General features: G+C 45.6%; 1 protein-coding gene across 2 annotated transcripts in view; it reads right to left on the bottom strand.

Moving 5' to 3' along the window:
* Positions 1-40: 40 nt before the first annotated feature.
* Positions 41-19,604, bottom strand: part of Mms19 (MMS19 homolog, cytosolic iron-sulfur assembly component) — a 40,198-nt gene continuing 20,634 nt past the window's right edge. The window contains exons 9-31 of one of the 2 annotated variants that reach the window (XM_059258085.1): positions 14,301-14,387; positions 13,641-13,715; positions 12,862-12,939; positions 12,150-12,288; positions 11,744-11,898; positions 11,294-11,372; positions 10,901-11,026; positions 10,631-10,712; positions 10,051-10,151; positions 9,800-9,949; positions 8,312-8,467; positions 6,614-6,713; positions 5,877-5,979; positions 5,664-5,732; positions 5,365-5,491; positions 4,282-4,382; positions 3,754-3,810; positions 3,033-3,219; positions 1,985-2,067; positions 1,737-1,901; positions 1,606-1,665; positions 507-607; positions 41-429 (exon numbers count right to left, since the gene is read on the bottom strand). In XM_059258085.1, coding sequence (XP_059114068.1) covers positions 402-429; positions 507-607; positions 1,606-1,665; positions 1,737-1,901; positions 1,985-2,067; positions 3,033-3,219; positions 3,754-3,810; positions 4,282-4,382; positions 5,365-5,491; positions 5,664-5,732; positions 5,877-5,979; positions 6,614-6,713; positions 8,312-8,467; positions 9,800-9,949; positions 10,051-10,151; positions 10,631-10,712; positions 10,901-11,026; positions 11,294-11,372; positions 11,744-11,898; positions 12,150-12,288; positions 12,862-12,939; positions 13,641-13,715; positions 14,301-14,387 — 2,409 coding nt within the window. In that variant the 3' untranslated portion in view covers positions 41-401. The remainder of the gene's footprint in view (positions 430-506; positions 608-1,605; positions 1,666-1,736; positions 1,902-1,984; positions 2,068-3,032; positions 3,220-3,753; positions 3,811-4,281; positions 4,383-5,364; positions 5,492-5,663; positions 5,733-5,876; positions 5,980-6,613; positions 6,714-8,311; positions 8,468-9,799; positions 9,950-10,050; positions 10,152-10,630; positions 10,713-10,900; positions 11,027-11,293; positions 11,373-11,743; positions 11,899-12,149; positions 12,289-12,861; positions 12,940-13,640; positions 13,716-14,300; positions 14,388-19,604) is intronic. The other variant, XM_059258094.1, reaches the window with a different exon arrangement.

Raw genomic sequence — 19,604 nt, 5'->3', positions numbered from 1 at the left:
GATAAAGGGAATACATGTCAATCAACCCATTACCAAAAACAACAACAACAACAAAACCTTTATTCTCTGGCAGGTATACACACGTAACACCATCCCTGGCCCACAAGGTCCCACTCAACCATTCACCCTTCAGCAGGACAGCTCCCTTTTCCTGACATAGGATATAGGAGAGCCTCAAGATCCAACATCTTACCCTCAAATACAAGTCTCACTCAGTTTCTTCAACAGTCCATTAGAAATCAGGACGCTTAAGTGTCTTGTACAGCCATGCAGGAGAGGCCCAGCATTTGTACTGCATCCATGGGGAAGACAGGCCAGTAGTCTCCTTGCCTTGTAGGATGGCTCATAGGTTAGTACTTGCAGGTTAGATTGTCAGAAGGGTCTAGGCCAGGATGGAGGGCTCAGCTGCCTGGGCTCCCCAGTAGAAACCTGTAGGCACAAAGAATATTGTAACACTACTTTGAGGTTTTCCTGGGACCCATCACTCTCTTCAGCCTACAGCTTACCACTCTCCCCTTGCAGACACTGCTTCCTTGCGCACAAGTCTCTTCTTGTCATCCAGGGGCTTGGCTAAGGCCCGGATCACCCGTGATTTGTACGGCAGTAGCTGTGAAGTCAGAGGACATCATCTTACTCTTGCTGAACTGAGCAATAGGAAATGCTGCTTCTCTGATGGGAGTGAAATGTGACCCATTTTTAAGAATTATTTTTTATGTGTATGGGTGTTCTTTGTCTGCCTGGTGCCATGAGACCAGAAAAGGGCATTGGATCCCCTAGGATTGTTGTTACAAACGGTTGTGAGCTGCCATGTGGGTGCTAGGAATCAAACCCAGGTCCTCTAGAAAAATAGCTAGGCTCTTAAGCAATGAGCCATCTCTCCAGCCTCATGCCCATCTTTTTTTTTTTTTTTTTTTTTTTTCTCGAGACAGGGTTTCTCTGTGTAGCTTTGCTCCTTTCCTGGAACTTACTTGGTAGCCCAGGCCGGCCTCGAACTCACAGAGATCCGCCTGGCTCTGCCTCCCGAGTGCTGGGATTAAAGGCGTGCGCCACCACCGCCCAGCTTTTTTCTTTTTTTTTGTTTAAGTTTTTAAATAAGAGGGTTTGAACACCAGCCCTCACACATAAAATACATTCCATGTGCCCCCCCCCCCCCCTTTTTGGATTTTTGAGACAGGGTTTCTCTGTGTAGCTTTGCGCCTTTCCTGGAACTCACTCTGTACCCTAGGCTGGCCTCAAACTTGCAGAGATCCACCTGCCTCTGCCTCCCAAGTGCTGGGATTAAAGGCGTGCCCTCTTCTTTAATGATTCTAAATTGATAGGAAGAGGCAGGATGACCAGTATTATGAGGTGGTCAGGATTTAATGGATCCATTCTGAGCTCAAGGCATATAGGGGAATCTATGCGTATACCTCGTATGTAGTTCTGTCTTCTCACACAGAGCTGGGTGACTAATCTCACTTGAGAGCAAATAAGTACTCTACCAGGTATGGAAGTGCACACTTGTAACCCCAACACTGGAGTGGGATGATGATAGCAAGACAGGCCAGCTTGGATGACAAGAAACCACCCTCTCTCAAACAAGCACTTCTGACTCTTCAGACTTACCACAGGAGCTGGCAGGCGAGTCAGAGCATGCATACACTGCAGAGCAGCAATCCGGACAGCCTGGAACACACATGAGGTCAGGGCAGACAAAAGGAGAAAGGTACTACAGGATGTGCTGGGATTCAACGCACCATTGAATGACTGGAGCTGAGGGCCAGGAATTTGGTGACCAGAGTATCAACATGAAGACTCATGATTTGGGGTGCTTCCAGTAGAAGGGGCTGGAGACAGCTCAGAGTGGAAAGCTGGACCACGGAATCAGGGCAGGACAGTGCCTCCAGCAGCAAGGAAAGGAGCTAAGAGCCAATGGAAAATGGGGTGCACATTATGGTCTTGGGAGGACAGCCCTCCCTTCCTGAGGGGTGACTGTAGGACTTACTGTGGGCAACTCTGGTAAAAGCACAGGCTTGGGCAGCCTGTTGAGTACATGAGACAGACCCTTTAGATAGTTTGGCTTCACATCTGGGGGAAAAAGGAAAAGGTGTTTAGGAGAAAAACTGAGGTTAGACATTCATTTTGAGAATTCAACTCGAATCTAACAAAGTGGGTATATCAGGCTATAATAATGAGTAATGAGTGTGGTAGCTGAAGTCTATAGTTACAGCTCAGCAGGCTGAGGCAGGGGATTCAAGGCCAGCCCACGCCACAGTGTGAGACCTGTCTAAAGAAAAGTGAGGTTGAGGCTAGAGGAGATAGCTGACATGGTAAAGTGCTTTCTGTGAACACGCAGACTTGAGTTCACGTCCCACTGAACTGTGTAAATAGACAAGTGTGGCAGTGCACACCTATAATGCCAGCCTTGGGGGAGTGGAGACAGAGTACCTGGGACTTGCTGGCCAGCTGATCTAGCCAAAGCAGCAAGCTCTAGGTTCACTGAGAGATCCTCTCTCAAAAATGAAGTGGAAGGGCTGGCAAGATAGCTCCTTAGGTAGCCTCTTGCCTTTATGACTTTAGCTCAATCCCTGGAACCCATTTGGCACAACTAACTTTTGCAAGTTGTTCTCTGAGCACATACATCAATATGATGTGAACAAGGGAAGAACACTAAGTCAGACCAGCAAGGGAGTAGGTAATGGCACCTGCTGTGCTGTTTGCCTGACGATTTGAGTTCAATTCTTGGGACCTACATCGTGGACGGGGAGACCTCTACAGACATATTGTGGTGTGCAAAAAATAAAAAGGTGTGATGACTTTGGCTTCCACATGTGTGTATACACACACACACACACACACACACACACACACACAGTTTAACACTAAGACTTTTGAGCTCACAATAGCTCAGATGCACTCATCAGAAAGGTGGGATGGAAGTATGGCTTTGTAGGTGCAGACCACTCTGAGGATAAAGCATCTGGTCTTAAATTACTGTGGGGACTGGCCAAGAGGAGAGAGGTCCATGGATTTGGGGACCAGCTTTCAGACACCTTGGGGAGCAGCATGGAAGCCTTGGACCAAAGCAGGCACATTGTCTGTGAAGAACCGCTGGCGGAACATAATCCGAACATCAGCATGGCCGGCACGAGTCAACACATCAGTGCAGTCAGACATGAGCAGAGAGAAGCCATCAGCAGCTGCAGGGCCTAGTTCTGGATCACTGAGGAGGCCTGTGAGCTGGTGGGACCAAAAAAAACAAAAAAACAAAAGCCTTTAAGTATGTTGGAAAGAAAACTCTCAAATACCAAAAAGGATGAAAGTCTTATGAGAATAAGAGACAAGGGTCTGGAGAGGTGGATCAGTGGTTGAAAGCACTTGCTGTTCAACTGGAGAACTTGGGTTCGGTTCCCAGCACCCACAAGGTGTCTTACAACCATTTATAACTCCATTTCAGGCTATGTCCTCTGTCTTCCTTGGGCAGCAGGCATGTGTGTACACACACAGGCAAAACATACTCATAATATAAAAATAATTTTTTTTTCCTTGAAAGCAGGGTCTCTATGTAGCCCTGACTGTCCTTGAACTCTCTAGGTAGACCAGGCTGGCCTCGGACTCAGAGATCTGCCTACCTCTGCCTCAGTGCTAGGGTTAAAAGACATGTGTCACCATGCCTGACAAAAACAAATCAATCTTTAAAAGAGCAGGAAGAGGGAAATGGGATCACAAGGAAGTTCTTGTTTAGATCCCAGTCATGTGTCAGAAAGGACTTACCCGGGAGGTAAGGCAGGTGCTGAGAGGGTGGTATCTGAGGACTAAAGCCTTCGTTACCTATAATCAGAGAAAAGAGCAGTCAGGGTCTGACATTCGAACTCTAGAACTCCAAGGTACACCTGTTACAAGTGGTGGCTTAGGGGCTTTTGTGGTTTGAATGAGATGTCCCCGATAGTCTCAGGCATTTGGATAGATGGTCCCTAGTTGGCTGTTCAGAGATTAGGAGGTATGGCCTTGATGGAGGAAGTATATCATTGGGGGTGGGCTTTGAGATTAAAAAAGACTCGAGCCATTCCCAGTATCTTCTCTGCCTCTTGATTTTGGATCAAAATGTGAGCGCTCAGCTGTTCCTGCTATCATGCCTTTCGTTACTCTGCTATCATGGATTCTGACCTCGATTAAATACTTTTTTATAAGTTATCTTGGCCACGGTTTTAACAAGCAGTAGAAAAAGGGCAAACAGGAATATTTTATTTAATTTGACACAATTATGTGTGTCTAGCTAGAGTATCTTTGCTACCTCCTCACCCAGAGCAGCAGTGTGAAGGCCTGATTACGAGAGGATCCAGAGGCCAGGCCAGTCTCTACTGTGTCCACAGCAAGCTGGAGGAACTCATCCAACTGCTGCCCTAAAATGGAAGGGATATAATGGTATAATATTGTGACAAAGGATGTAAACCATTTATGTACACAGCACTTGAGAAGCTACTAGAAAAAGACAATCAAATTGACAGAATGCCAGCAGCAGTCTGGTGCAGTACTCTCAACACCAAGGTGCTTGAGGACAGAGCTATCTACTCCAATAAAGACTTACTCCATGGAGAGATAGCTCAGCAGTTCAGAGTACGAGCTGCTCTGGCAGAAGACTGGGTTTTGGCTTTAGAACCCATACGGTAGTTTACAACCACGTGTAACTGCAGTTCCAGAGGATCCAATGCCCTCCGCTGGCTTCCAAGAACACCAGGCACTCGTGTGGTACACATACATACATACAAATGATAAGCATCTTTGAAAACTATTTTTATTGTCTGTATGTGTATGCATGAATCTGTGTGCGGCTATGTACATTCGAGCATAGGCGCTCCTGGAGTCCAGAAGAGGGTGTCATTATCTTCTGGAACTGGACTTAGAGGCAGTTGTGATTTCTGATATGGCTGCTGAGAATTGCTCCAGGAACCCAGTACACACTGCTAACCATTGAGCCATCTCTTCTGCCCCATTAAAGTATTCTTTTTTTTGTTTTTTTTTTTGGTTCTTCGAGACAGGGTTTCTCTGTGTAGCTTTGCGTCTGTCCTGGAACTCGCTTTGGAGACTAGGCTGGCCTCGAACTCACAGAGATCCGCCTGGCTCTGCCTCCCGAGTGCTGGGATTAAAGGTGTGCGCCACCCCCGCCCGGCTACAGTATCCTTGATAGAGCGGTGATGGAGTAAGGTGGCGGAATGAGTTGAACCTGCTCCTTCTGTTCTCTTCTTGAACCCTGAAATGCCCTGCCAAGACTATCTGAGGACAGTAGGCGAAGTAAGAGATTCTTTAAGGAGAACGAGGACTAAACATGTCAGTGTCATCACTAGGCGACTAAGGGAGGCTCCTGTCGCAGGCCCAGCCCAGTACCTGGAGGGTGCTTGTTGAGGAGTCCTGCGAAGCACTTGGCAGCGGCAGTGGAAGAGAAGGGGCAGCCGTGGCAGCAGCTCTGCTCCAGGAGCTCCTGCATGAGCCGGGTCAGCTGAGGGATTTCCACCTACAGAAAACCTGGCCATGTAATGGACCCAGAAGACACTTGAACTCCAAGAAATGCTCAACAGAGAGTGACATCAGAGATTAGTATGGAAAAGAACTTAAGACAGCTCAGCCTGTGGCCAAGCTCAGCACAAGGTCATCTGAGTTCTGGAGTCTCAAATGGGCCCACTTACATTTCGTGGCAGGGAGCACACAAAAGCGGTAAGCAGTGCAACCAGTCGCCTCTGTGCAGAGGAGCCATCCTGTGAAAGAAGAGCTCCGTTGAGCCTGTCTTACCAGCAGTAGGCATGTATGTCCCTATGCCATCCCACAACAGTCCTAAAGTTGAGTCTGAAGGATGTACTGAAACTCCAAGGTTCACATCATCAGAGCTAGTAGACTCTTACCTGGAATGGCTGGAATCGGCTTGGGAAGCTGTTCTCAGGTAGAAAGGAGGTGTTACCCTCTAAGAAGAGGGGCATGATGCATGTGACACTCTGGACAGCTAATCTGGAGACAGAGTACCGGGTGTTGTGAAGGAGCCAGGGCATATGCACATTTGTGTGCAGGTGCCATGGTTACTCACATATTCAACATGTTAATTTGGCACAATTATTTGCATAATCAAAGCCTATTCTCAGCCTACAATCTTGTGAGGAGTTCAATGCATATTTTTAAAACAGTCCACTGGTGATCTTCAAAAACAACAAACAAACAAAACCCACTGATCCCAGGACTGGAGAGATGGCTCTGTGGATGAGAGCACTTGTCCTTGCAGAAGACCTGAGTTTGGTTCCCAGAACCCACATGGAGGCTCACAGCTGTAACTAAGTTCCAAAGGATCTATACCTTCTTCTGTCTTCATCAGTCATCACATACATATGCAGGCAAAACACTAATACATATTAAACAAAAATAAATAAACCTAAAAAAAAAAACCCTAACAACATAAACTACCAACAAAAATCATTAATCGCAAGGCTCACTCAATAGTTTGTGTCTTAAAAGGTCCTTCCTTTTCTCTTGCCGTCTCCACACTTACAGACAGGAGGTACAAGGCCAACTGAGAAAGCACCATCTGTGGCTTCTGCCCAAGAACGCTCTCTCCCTCCCTGGGGTTCAGGTCACTCAAGGTTATACTCACTCAGGGCTCAGGTGGGTAGTGGCAGTTCCAATGACAGATGCCAAGGCAGCCAAGACCTCATCCTCCAACAGGACTTTTCTCAGAACTGAGGATTCCTTCTCTGTAAAAACAAAACACCTGTACACGTATGCCCACACAACCACAAGGCCATTAATGTGATTCAGATTTGGCCAGGAGGTGATGGTACATGCCCTTTAATCCCAGCACTTGAGAGGCAGAGGTAGGTGGAATCTCTGTGAGTTCAAGGGCAGCCTGGTCTACAGAGCATGTTCCAGGACAGCCAGGACTACACAGAGAAACCCTACCTTGAAGGAAACAAAACAAAACAAAAACCCCCAAATTTGGGTCAAGATTGCCTGTAGTATCAGCCTTACAAGCCTGAAGCAGGACTGTGGGCTTATTGTCAAGCCTGGGCTAAATAGTGAGACTAGCAAGAAAGAAGGAGAAAGAAATTCAAAGTAGTTCTTGTCCTCCTCATAACAGGCTAACTCCAGAGCAATCATTTATTTTTTAAAAAAATTTATTTTAAAATTATGTGTATATGTGATGTATGTGTGGGATGTTATGTACATGAGTGTAGGTGTCCTCAGAAGAGAGTATAGGATCCCCTGGAGCTAGAGTGACAGGTGGCTATGAGCCACGCAAGTCTTGGGAACTGAACTCAGGAAAAGCACCAAGCATTTTTAACTACTGAGCTATCTCTCTAGCCCCTAATATTTCAGGGCTCCCTCTTCCCCTTTGGAGACAGGGTATCAATATATAGCATTAGCTAGCTATGTAGACCAGGCTGGCTTCAAACTCACTTACAGAGATCCACTTGCCTTTGCCTCTTGAGTGCTGGAATTAAAGACATGAACCACCATGCTTTATTTTCTGAACAGGATCTCATGTAGCCCAGGCTATACTTGAACTCCTGATCCTCCTGCCTTTACTTTCCACTGGAATTATAGGAGTACTCCACCACACCTAGTGAAAGCCAACAAGTCAATGTATCTAGCAGAAATGTTATGGACTTAAAACCTCACAAGAAGGCAGAAGCTGCACTGGTCTAACCTAGGGGCACAAGACTCCTAGGAACATTGTGCATTGTGCTTACACTAGTCAACAGTGGAAAATGAGGCTAGCTAATATGGACAGTCTTGACACTAAGTAGAAATGTCAGTCTTCTAAAATTTTTAAGATATGTGCTTATCTTTATGGGGTCTTATTTATAGCAACTACCATTCAATGAGCACTACTGTCACATAGTACCTTTAATCCTCACCAATGACTCTGTGGTCACACACTATATATATATATATATATATATATATATATATATATATATACACACACACACACACACACACACACACACACACACACACACACATTACATACACCCATATATACATGTTATGTTATGTATGAATGTACATATATACACATATACATACAAGATAAGGTATCTTATAAAGTTAGCAAGCCTACTGGACTCTAGAGCTCAATTTCAATAAACTGATAGTGCACTGAAAATGGGCATCCCTTTGACTGCTGTTCTCACTACTGGATTCTGGTTACTGTCCCTGGTCATCCTTTTTTACATGGAATTTGGACTTGACAGTACAATAGGCAGTACCAGCAATGCCCAGGAGGAGGAAGTGCTATCCAACGCTAGTAGAAAGCCAACTTCCAAGAAGATGACGCACAGAAAATTACCTGGCATGGAAGCCTGGACAGCCAAACCAAACAGGCAAGGCACAGCTGTCTTGTGGAAATACCAGTAGCTCTCAGGGTCCTGCTGGCATTTTTCTGCCACCTGTTGGAGACTCTGACAGACAGCAATAACTTCACTGGGCTCTGTAACCACATTCCCTGTGTGGAGAGAAAGTCAGCATTCTCTGTGGGGTTTTCTCTCAAACACTTCCAGGCATTTTCTTTTTTTAAATTAACAACAATAAAAAAGTCTATGGGCATTTTGCCTGTATGTCTGTTTATATACCACATGCATAGTACCCACAGAAGCCAGAAGAGGGTATCAGGGTCCCCTAGGACTGGAGTGACAGACAGTTGTGAACTGCCATGTGGGTGCTGGGAATTGCACCAGGGTCCTCTGGAAGGGTCATCTTCCTGCCTCCACGTCATCTTCCTGCCTCCACGTCATCTTCCTGCCTCCACCTCCGAGTGTTGGTTGACAGGCAGTAAGACAACACCCAGTTTGATGCGGTGCTACAGATGCCAAACAGTGCTTCCTGCACACTGGGCAAGTGGTCTGCCAGCTAAGCCACACCCCAGCTCATGGTGCAACTTCCATACATACAGATAAAAATAACAGAGCTCTAAGGATAGAATTCCTGGGGCAAAGAATGTGTACATGTGTAATCCAAGAAGAGCAGTTCATTCATTGTTTGAAGATAATGAGACTGACTGGGTTGGACTGAGCTTTTTCTTTCTTTCATTTCATTTTTTTTTTTTAAGTTTACTATGTCCACAAGAAAAAAAAATTTCATGTTTCAAATATTGGTTACCAGAGCCTAGAAAGGAAATGAAAGGGAGAACAGAGAGAGGGCAGATCCTGGGTGCCACACTGGACTGGAAGAGAGCTTTTTGTGGGTGTGTGCACATGGAGGCTGGAGGCTGAGTTTGTGGGTGTCTTCTGTGATCACACTCCACCTTATTTTTGAATGAGGATCCTCCTGTCTGATTCCTCAGAGCTGGGATGGAGGCAGGTGTGCCTGGCTCCTTATGTGGGTGCTCGGGATAGAACTCAGGTCCTTGTGCTTGTGAGGCAAGCACTTTACTGAGCAAGCCATCTCCCCAGGCCCAGGAGACAGGGTTTCTACAGGCAACTATAGGGGGTATATGGTTCAATAGGGTAACTATGGATGACACAGTTTTTTGAATGTTGCTGAGTACCTAGTAGGCAGGAATCTGAACACTTCCAAGACACAAAAAAGGCAGATATGTGAGTTGACAGATACATCACTTTCTTCCTTCCAGTGTATTTGTATTGAAATGTCATCCTGTACAACCATAAATATATATCCACTTACTGTATTACTATCTTCATATTACTAGAATTACTACGTATTGATTTTTAAAGCGCTTATCATGTCAGTGCTATGTACAACAACTACAATTAGAACTTTACAGTCCCCAGCCCAGCGTTCCGTTTAGCCCTGCCCCTTGAAGGTAACTGGTAGTTACCTTTGTTTGCCTGACAGAGATGCTGCAGCAGCAGAGGCAGTGTCTCCTTGACAACGCTAGGATGTGTTGAAATGGCTGACAAAGCTTGCAGACAGCAGAAATGCCGGGAACATTTCATGAGACCATCCTCTCTAGCCACATCTGACTCCCCTGAAAGCAATTGGTGAGATAAGTTTTCACTGTGTGATGGCGTGAAAACCCTCCTCAGAAGCCTTGCTGGCAAGGGTTGGGCCACAGATTAGCACAAATACCTCTCTGCAGCTCCTTAGCAAGCTTGGGTAGCAGGTGGCTGCTGAAGGCTCCAGGATAGAGTGCGGTCAGGGTTCCTGAGGCCTCCAGTGCAGCTGCCCTACTGGGGACAGAGAAGAAATATTAGCTGAGCCTTTGCCCATCATTCTCTTCCCAAGGCCTGCCACCAGGAAGATCAGGAGAATGGGCTCTCGTGGCTACCTTGCTGAAGAGCAAGACCCAAGTCCTACAACATTTAGTTGGATAGGTCACACCCCACCCCACCCTGTTTTTTTTTTTTTTCCAAGACAGGGTTTCTCTGTGTAGCCCTGGCTGTCCTGGAACTCATTATGTAGACCAGGTTGAGTGCAAACTCACAGAGATCCACCTGGCTCTGCCTCCCGAGTGCTAGGATTAAAGGCGTGCACCATCACCGCCCGGCTGGATAGGTCTTCTTAATGCCCAAGAAGAGAGAGAGTAGTCCCACATCTTTCCAACCACTCAGCAACCATATCAACACAGCACACAACTCTAGCCCTTGCCGCAGCTGCTGCTGCTACAAAGGTAGGGAAACTGCTCTGCCTCACTGCTTTCGATTCTCACCAACTCTGGGAATCTTCCTCCAGGAAGCTCAGTCGGTACAGATGACCTACTGCCAGCTCCAAGTCCCCAGAAGATAGGAGATCTGTGGTTAGAAAGAACACAAACTTTATCTTTGCCTCCTTTCAGCCATCACCCTTCCGAGAACGCTTATCAGAAATTCATATCATCCAGTGCTGCAATGCTAACAAGGAAATCACTGCTTTTCACTTAAGACAGATAATACAAGGAGGGATCAATACCCTCCCTTTTCTTTTCTCATTCATGATATACCTGGCTGAGCACCCAACACTGTGAGTGTCCGGATGCCAACAAGCTGAAGCTGCGTGCTGGGGTCTGTGAGAGCCATGAACACCAAGGAGCACAGCTGGTCCTTGAAGCTAGTCAGAGGCCTTTCATCTAGGAGAAACAGAGGCCAGGTCAGAAGGGCTTACAGCCCATCCCTGACTGCAGTGCTGCACACAATGTGGGGCAGATGTTAAGAACTCAAACCACTGGACTTCCAGGACACAAACCAGACAATGGCAAGCCATTCAGTACAGTCTGGTGCTGCATCCTCTGAATGGGTCCACTCATCTTCACTATTCTGTAGCACACTACTGCTGTACTCCTGGGTAATGGGACTCAACAACTGCCCAGGGTAATTCAACTACAAAGTGACCTCACCTTTCTCTTCATAGCTCCATTTCTGCTGTAGCTTTAAGAAACCCAGGATCATCTCAAGTATTGTCCGCCGCTGGTTGCTCTGTAATGTTTCAAGGAGTACTGGGGTCAAGGACTATTTTAAAGGATTTCAGTTCTGACACTCTAAGAATTAACCTTTGATTGAAGACTGATACTCTGTGAGGGTAAACAAATGAACAAACAGTAGCTAATAGAAGGAAATCCCAGATCTATTTGGGCCCAAACTAGAGCTTCAATCTCTCCAAGAAAGGGATCATAGCACCCAAGTCCCACCTGTCCCCCCCCTGCAGACAAACTGCTTTTTTTTGGGAAGCTGAGGGACGGTAAAAGCTTGTGGCTTTTCCTATTCCTCTGATTTCTCAGGTTTTAACCCCAATATCTGGCTCCGGGTTTTTTAAGACTGTTTAACAATTAGTCTACAGTCCTCCTTACCTGACTGTGCTTGTGGAACTGTTCCAGCAGCAAGGGAAGCACGTTCCTGGTGATGTGCTCACAGGCCCGGGCAGACGCACCCGCAGCGGCCTGCAACAGCTTGGCACTAGGCCATACCAGTTTCATGTCTGGTTCACATAGATGGTGCCTGCAGTCTAGAGAGGCAGCAATCACAGACCTGGGGAGTAGGTCAAATATAGCCTGATTCCCCTTTATCCAAGGAGATTGCTGACTGACACCTGGAATTGTTTGCTAGCAGTTACCATCTAATTGTCTTCAATACAAAGTAGGGCTGCAGTCTCCAAATCACTGAACATGTGGGAGCCACCCATAAAGGGCCACTGGCCCTAAAGGAATGCTAGCTCTAAGGTGCTCACTCCCTTTGCGGGCTCCATGGTCCCATTACCCTGTAGAACGTTGCTGAGGAAGGAGTCAAGGAGGTCCTCAGCATCAGCCCTCAGCACGGAGCAGGACAGACAGGCAGTCAGGGAGTGGAGGGCCGCCAGGCCCTCTGCCTCTACTCGCTCGCTTGCCGTCTGGAACACCTGTCAGGGAGAGATCCCATGGCTACTAAGGTGAGCTTGTACCACACGAGGCCCCACCCATCCACGGCCTTTTGTCTTGGGGTCAGATGGATATGTGTTTGGGAAAGCTTGGGGCACAGCAATGACAGGAGAACTCCCGACCTAGTATCTTCTTTCTTGGTTATACATTCAACAAGTCTTTGTCCACTAGGAATGACACAGACACTTTGTACAAACAGGTTACCAACTCTCAACAGAGGTTATCGTAACCCTGATTTTAAGTCTTTTTCTCTACTTGTACACTCAGATGGTGCCAGAGGCACCAGGACCTATGCTCCCTGCCACGAGAGGACGAGGAGGAGGTATTGTGCAAAGATGGCCGTGTACTATCACCAAGGAGGTAGCCCTCATAAGGGAACTGTCTTCCTTGCCATTCAACTGGAAGTCTATCTATCCCCTTGCTTCTTTGCTGAAATACCAAACATAGCACCTTGACCCTGGGGAGATAGGGAGAGGACAGAGAAGGTGTATTACTTCCCCTCATGCCTGACCCCTGTCGGTTAACAGCAGTGAGCTTACTGAACTAACACTCACCTCTCTACGGATAGAAGCCCAAAGGCTGGGGAGGAAGTCCTTCAGTTCCTTCTGTCCGTACACAGCACAGCAAGCACTCTGCCAAGAGAACCACAGGCATCAGCAAGCTCACATTCGAGGTGCTCTGGGGTACATGGTGGACTCCAGCAGAAAGAGCTTCCAGGTGTCCTAACAGTTCTTTTGTTTATTTATTTGGGTTTTTTTCTGAGACATGGTTTCTCCATGTCGTTTTTGGTGCTTGTCCTGGATCTTGCTTTGTAGACCAGGCTGGCCTCGAACTCAGAGATCTGCCGGGCTCTGCCTCCCTAGTGCTGGGATTAAAGGTGTGCACCACCACCACCTGGCGAGGTGTCCTAACAGTTATACCCAGGGCACAGAAAAGAGCTCATCCTGACTCTTAAGAAAGCACAACGCTGACATAGTCCAGTGGAAGAGTGTTCCATGAAGCTCTGAGTTCAATTTCCAGCACACCCTCCACTAAAACAAAGACTGGAGTGGCAACACAACTAATCTCAGCACTTAGAGGTGGAGGTAAAAAGATCAGGAATTCAAGACCAGCCTAGGCTAAGACACCCTTTCTGAAACATCCAAAAACCAAAATGAGCACTGACCAGTTCTTGGTTACACAGAATAAGACACTATGAATGCAACATAGTGCTTAGATCAACCATATAGGCCTAAGTCCTGGCCCATAAAGCATATGAACTGGCCTCCAGCTGTCCAAGAAATTGTATTTTTAGTATCATTAACCCATGTAAAGATAGCTGGATCCTACTTACCAGAGTTTGCAGAGAATCCAGCTTGGCACTTAAAATTTCAGAATCCACCTTCTCAATCAGCAGAGGCAGTAAGAACTGTGGGGAAAAAAAGGGAAAACTTAAGCCTGAGATAGTGTCTTCGCCATCAGGACCAACCATGGCCATATTGTCATCAGTCCTAAGAGACTCAGGTCAGGAGTTACAACTGTAGGCTATCTTTTCTGCCATGCTGTGGTACCTGAGAAACAGGCACAATAGCAAAGCTGACAGACTTCAAGTATACTTTCTACAGAAGAGATTAGTATTTTAGGGGACGAGATGGCAAAGTTTTCTATATTCAAAGTCTGAAAGTATTTGACATACAAGACACGTGCAGGACACCAAACCCTAAAATGTATAATAGAGCATTCTTTCTCCCCATGCTTTTACTTTAAAAAAAACTTATTTTTATTATTTTATGTGTATGAGTGACTGCTACCATGGAGACCAGGTACCAAGGAGGCAATGGAACATCTGGAACTAGAGTGATAGACAGTGTGCCACTATGGGAATCAAACCTGAGTCCTCTGGAAGAGCAGCTAGTGCTCTTAAGTGCTGATCCATGTGTCCAGACCCCACGACACTCTTTCTTTAGAGCTTTCTCTGGGTAGAGACTATTACCTTAACCAAGACCGGACTCACCTCAGCAAAACGTGGTGTAGAAGCCAGCACAGCACGGAGACTCAGGATGAGATCATCTCTCTGGATGCCATAGGGATCATTAGGTGGCTGAAAATGGGGAGGAACCATGGATTTGTATAGTTTTCAGGCCACCCTTAGACATTAAGTATGACCCTGGCAAGCCTGCAGAACAGGTCACACTCAGACCCAGTCTAGCACATTCATACAGCAGGAGGCCCCAGCAAGAAGACATGCTCACTCTTACACATCTTTGTGTTTTAGGCATTATTTTTTTCTGTTTTTTGAGACAGAGTCTTTCTATGTAGCTCTGGCTGTCCTGGAACTAACTATGTAGACAATGCTGGCCTCAAACTCAGAGATCCATTTGCCTCTGCTTCCCAAGTGCTGGGATTTAAGTGGCTGATTGGGTTGTGACACCCAGCAAGGCATTTATTTTTTACAGTGCTAAAATTAAACACTTTTTCTTTAATAAGATCTCACATAGTTCAGGTTAACGTGGAACACGCTATGTAGCTGATGCTGGCTTTGAACTTCTGATTGTCTTGAATCTATTTCTTAAGTGTCAAGGTGTGTGCCACCAAACTTGCATTTGCTGGAATTAAAACACAGGACTTTGGGGATGCTAGGAAAGCACTCTATTACAAAGTTATAATGTCAGCTAAATTAAGAATATTTTCAAGCAGGAGTGGTGACACACCTTTAATCCCAGTGCTCAGGAGGTAGAGACAGGAGGATCTTGGTGAGTTTGAGGCCAGTCTGATCTATAGATCAAGTTCTAGGACAACTAGGACTACAGAAAGAAATCCCAGCTCAAAAAAAAACAACAACAAAAACCCCCAAAAAAACAAACAAACAAACAAACCAAACTAACAACAACAACAAACCCCAACAAACAAAACAGAATGAAAATAAAAAACATTTTCAAATGGTATTATTCTTCCATAACATCAGTTTTATTGAGTGGTTAAGCCAGTTTATTTAAATAATTTCTCTTTGATGGATATCTCTATTTTTTCACCTGTATAAAAAGCAGCAACTACGACAGCATAAAAAGCATTGATAATTTCTGTATCAAACTAGCAGACTGAAAATATCAATTAGATTTTTCCTTTTCCCCTCTGGTAATTGCACCAAAAATACAGTAAAGGGTTTTTCATTTTTAAAAGCCATAAAGCTGAATGTTGAAGAGAACCAGATAAGAGATACTCGAAACAACTGTAGAAACTGCAAGGCAGAGGGTAGGAAAATGACTCACACATTTAAGATGAAAGGACCCTAGGTAGACCTGGGGTAGCTGAATAACTCCCCCACTGCACAGTCCCCGAATAGGCAACTGTAAGAGAAGCTGGAATTGGGAATAGGGATAGAGAAACAATCTGAGCTCCTAGACAGTCTTCTTATTCTTCCTTAATCATCACAGATCCATGAGGTTTATTTTTCTTGACTGAGTAGGTACAGTAGAGGGCCTCAGTGTTGCACCCAGAGGTCAAAGTGATAAGGTACTAGTACTGGTTTTTCAGCTCTCTTCTGCTAGACAGACATAAGGTCTTTTTCTAGAAAATGATTAGCTTATTTTGGGAATTTCCCAGACTATCCATGTAAGTCACTCTAAACTGAAGCTAAGCAGGGTGGTGGCAAAAAATACGCTTTTAATCCCAGTCTCAGGAGGCAGAGGCAAGTGGATCTCTGAGAGTTTGAGGCCAGCCTGGACTACAAAGCAAGTTCCAGGATAGCCAGAGCTGTTAGAAAGGGAAACCCTGTCTCGAAAACAAACAAACCAAACCAAAACAACAACAAAAACAAAAAAACTCAAAAAATAATAAAGAAAGAAGGAAAATGAAGCTCACACATAACTCCCATCACATGTACTCAGGACTTCCCCTCAAAAAACTAGGAGGGAACAAGGAATATGAATAGATGTGTGCATACACACATGCACAGACACACACAGAGAGAAGAGATTTAATGAGGTCAGTGATGGCTTAGCAAGTAAAGGCCCTTGCTACCTAAGACTGGAGATCTGAGTTCAATCCTGGGAACCCATGTAAAAGTGGAAAGAGAGAACTGACTCCACAAAGGTGTCCTCTAATACCTACTATATCCCATGGCATATATGTACCAGCTCTCATCATACTGACACTATCAAAAGTTTTTTTTACAGTAACATAGGCCAAAGAGAGAGCTCAGTGGGTCGCTGCCACTAAGGCTGATAACCTGAGTTCAATCCCTAGGACTCAGATGACGGAAGGTGAGAACCAATTACGGCAAGTTGTCCTCTGACCTCCACATGTGCCATGGCATGTGTTGTGAAGCAATTTCCTCAGAGGTTAAAGCCTTCCATTTTGGAGAAACTTAAGACATAGGATGTAAATGGGGATGTAAAACAGGATTTTTTTTAAAAAATTTATTTTATGTGCATTTGGTGTTTGACCTGCATATCTGACCTCTCTGTGAAGGTGTTAGATTCAGTTGTGAGCTGCCATGTGGGTGTTGGGAATTGAACCCAGGTCCTCTGGAAGGGCAGCCAGTACTTGTAACGGCTGAGTCATATCTCCAACCCAAACAGGATATTTTAAGACGAGATGTTAACAAGGAGATGAAACGCTCCAACCTCCAGGCAAGCTAGTTAAGACAGGAAACAAACAACTCAAAATAGCTTCAAGAAGTCCCTGAAACTGACCAGATCCACTAGACTCTTCCCTCCCCAAGTATATATAAGCAGTAAAAATTGCTCTGAGACATTCTCAGAGGAGCCAAGCAGCCTGGAAGAAACGAAGACTAGCTGAGCTGTCTAGAAGAGGCTCATACCAACTGAGACACCAGAAAAGGACACGTTTTCAGCCTGCCCAGCTGCCTGCAGGCTGTGCAGTGGGCACCAAGTTTTCTGTGAGCTGTCTTTGGTGATGCAGCTGTCTTTAGCTATTTTGTCCCTATAAGAAACCCTTCACCGGGGCTGGAGAGATGGCTCAGAGGTTAAGAACACTGACTGTTCTTCTAGAGGTCCTGAGTTCAATTCCCAGCAACCACATGGTGGTTTACAACCATCTGTAATGAAATCTGGTGCCCTCTTCTGGCTTGCAGGGATGCAGGCAGAACACTGTATGCATAATAAATAAATAAAATTTAAAAAAAAAAAAAAAAAAGAAACCCTTCACCTATATTTCTGTAAGAGCCCCAATAAAATTTGCTTCACCAAATCAAATTTTGGCAGTATCTATACTTTGCTCTATTGTCAGTTCCCTATCTGGGGGGAGTAGACATTTGTTCACATCTCCCGGGAATAGTGTTTCAGTATGAATATTCACACAAATAAATGTAATAAAAGAAATTTAAGGGCTGGGTAAATGGCTCAATGGGTAAGAGCACATAATACCCTCACAAACAACCTAAATTTGGTTCCTAGCACCCATGACAGACTGCTCACAAGGACTTGTAATTGCAGCTCCAGAGGACCCGCCCAATGCCCTCTTCTACATCTGTGAGCACCTGCACATATAAGGTATATGCTTACTCAGATACATACCATAAATAAAAAAAATCCTGCCGGGCGGGGGTGGCGCACGCCTTTAATCCCAGCACTCGGGAGGCAGAGCCAGGCGGATCTCTGTGAGTTCGAGGCCAGCCTGGGCTACCAAGTGAGTTCCAGGAAAGGTGCAAAGCTACACAGAGAAACCCTGTCTTGAAAAACCAAAAAAAAAAAAAAAAAAAAAAAAAAAATCCTTCAAACTTTTTTAAAGTGACATTATTATTTTGAGAGAGATTGTGGTGGTTTGAAAGAATACGGCCCCCAAAGGGAGTGGCCCCAGTGGGAGGTGTGGCTTTGTGGAGGAAGTGTGTCACTACAGAGATGGGCTTTGAGGTCTCCTACGCTCAAGCTACTCCCAGTGAGGCAGTCTACTTCCTGTTGCCTCCACATCAAGATGCAGCAGCTCCTTCTCCAGCACCATGTCTGCCTGCACACCACAGTGATGATGGACTGACCCTCTGAACTGCAAGCAAACTACCACAAGGAAACGCTTTCTGTTATAAGAGTTGCCGTGGTCATAGTGTCTCTTCATAGCAATAGAAACTCCAGGACAGAGTGGGTACCAGGGACTGGGGTATCACTGTGGTAGGCCGGACCATTTTTTGTTTGGAGAAGTATGGACTTTGGGTTAGGAAATCACTGGAATGCTTTAAGCACTGCCTAGTTGGCCATTCTAGTAGGAGCGGGGAGACAGTGGTGCAAAGAGTGACGTGAACTGTCGAGGGCTGGCTCAAGGGGTTATAGAGGAGAAGAATATTAATGTGGCCTATAGACCAGTCTGTCATATTTTGGTTAAAAATGTGGTTGCTTTTTGCCCTTGTCTGAAAAGTTTACCTGGGGCTAAAGAGAAGAGTTTTGGATTAATTCCATTGGCAGAGGAAATCTCCGAACAGCCTACTATAGACTCTGTCCTATAGTTACTAGTGTTAACTCTGATGAAGACTTATAATGAAAAGGGCCAAGCTGAGCAAATAAAATACAAAATGTACAGATTGAGAAAAGGGGCACAGGAAGTGGAATAGATGTCGGGGCAAGATCTCACCCAGCTAAGTTATCAACTTCTGAAAAGGAATGAAAGAAAAGCTTAGAGCTGGGTGTGGTGTTACATGCCTTTAATCTCAGCACTCAGGAGGCAGAGGCTAGCATACCTCTGCCTTTGTTTGAGGCTAGCCTGGTCTACAGAGCAAGTTCAAGGACAGTCAAGCTTAGGTAGTAAAGGTTAACAATCAAAAACAGAAAGTTGGTGAAGATGTAACTGAACAAGTGGGCCATGTTCCAGCCCCAGCAAGCAGCAGAACTTGGCAGCTTCAGCCCCATGGTTCTGGCTTTAGAGTCGAGGATACAAGAAAGGGGTTATAGAATTTGCCTTTGCACCTAAGGAAAGCTGCTGAAGCCAGGCATGTGTCAGGGGTATCTCTAAATGGAGGCCCAGAGAGGCCACTATGTGAAGCTGTGAAGTTGAAGCCTGGATTGCCTTGGAGACCCCAAGATGCTGGAGATGCCCAGAACTGTGGGATACCTGCTGAAGAAAGCTGCTAACAGGGAGCGGAACCAGCCCAACAGAAAGAAATGTGTGGCAGTCAACAAAGCTGAAATGAGTTGGTGATCTGAAGAGTGTTTTGACATCAGATATGGAGATGTAGAGTTTGGAGTTTGCGCCCAGCTGGTTTTTGGTCTTGCTTTGGTCCAGTATTTCCTCACTATGCTCCCTTTCCACCCTTTTGGAATGGTAATGCATATCCTGTGCCATTATCCATTGGAAGTATGTGATCTGCCTT

The sequence above is a fragment of the Peromyscus eremicus genome, chromosome 1 (genome assembly GCF_949786415.1).
Source record: "Peromyscus eremicus chromosome 1, PerEre_H2_v1, whole genome shotgun sequence".
NCBI classification, from domain to species: domain Eukaryota; kingdom Metazoa; phylum Chordata; class Mammalia; order Rodentia; family Cricetidae; genus Peromyscus; species Peromyscus eremicus.
This window is presented reverse-complemented; position numbering and strand designations above follow the sequence as displayed.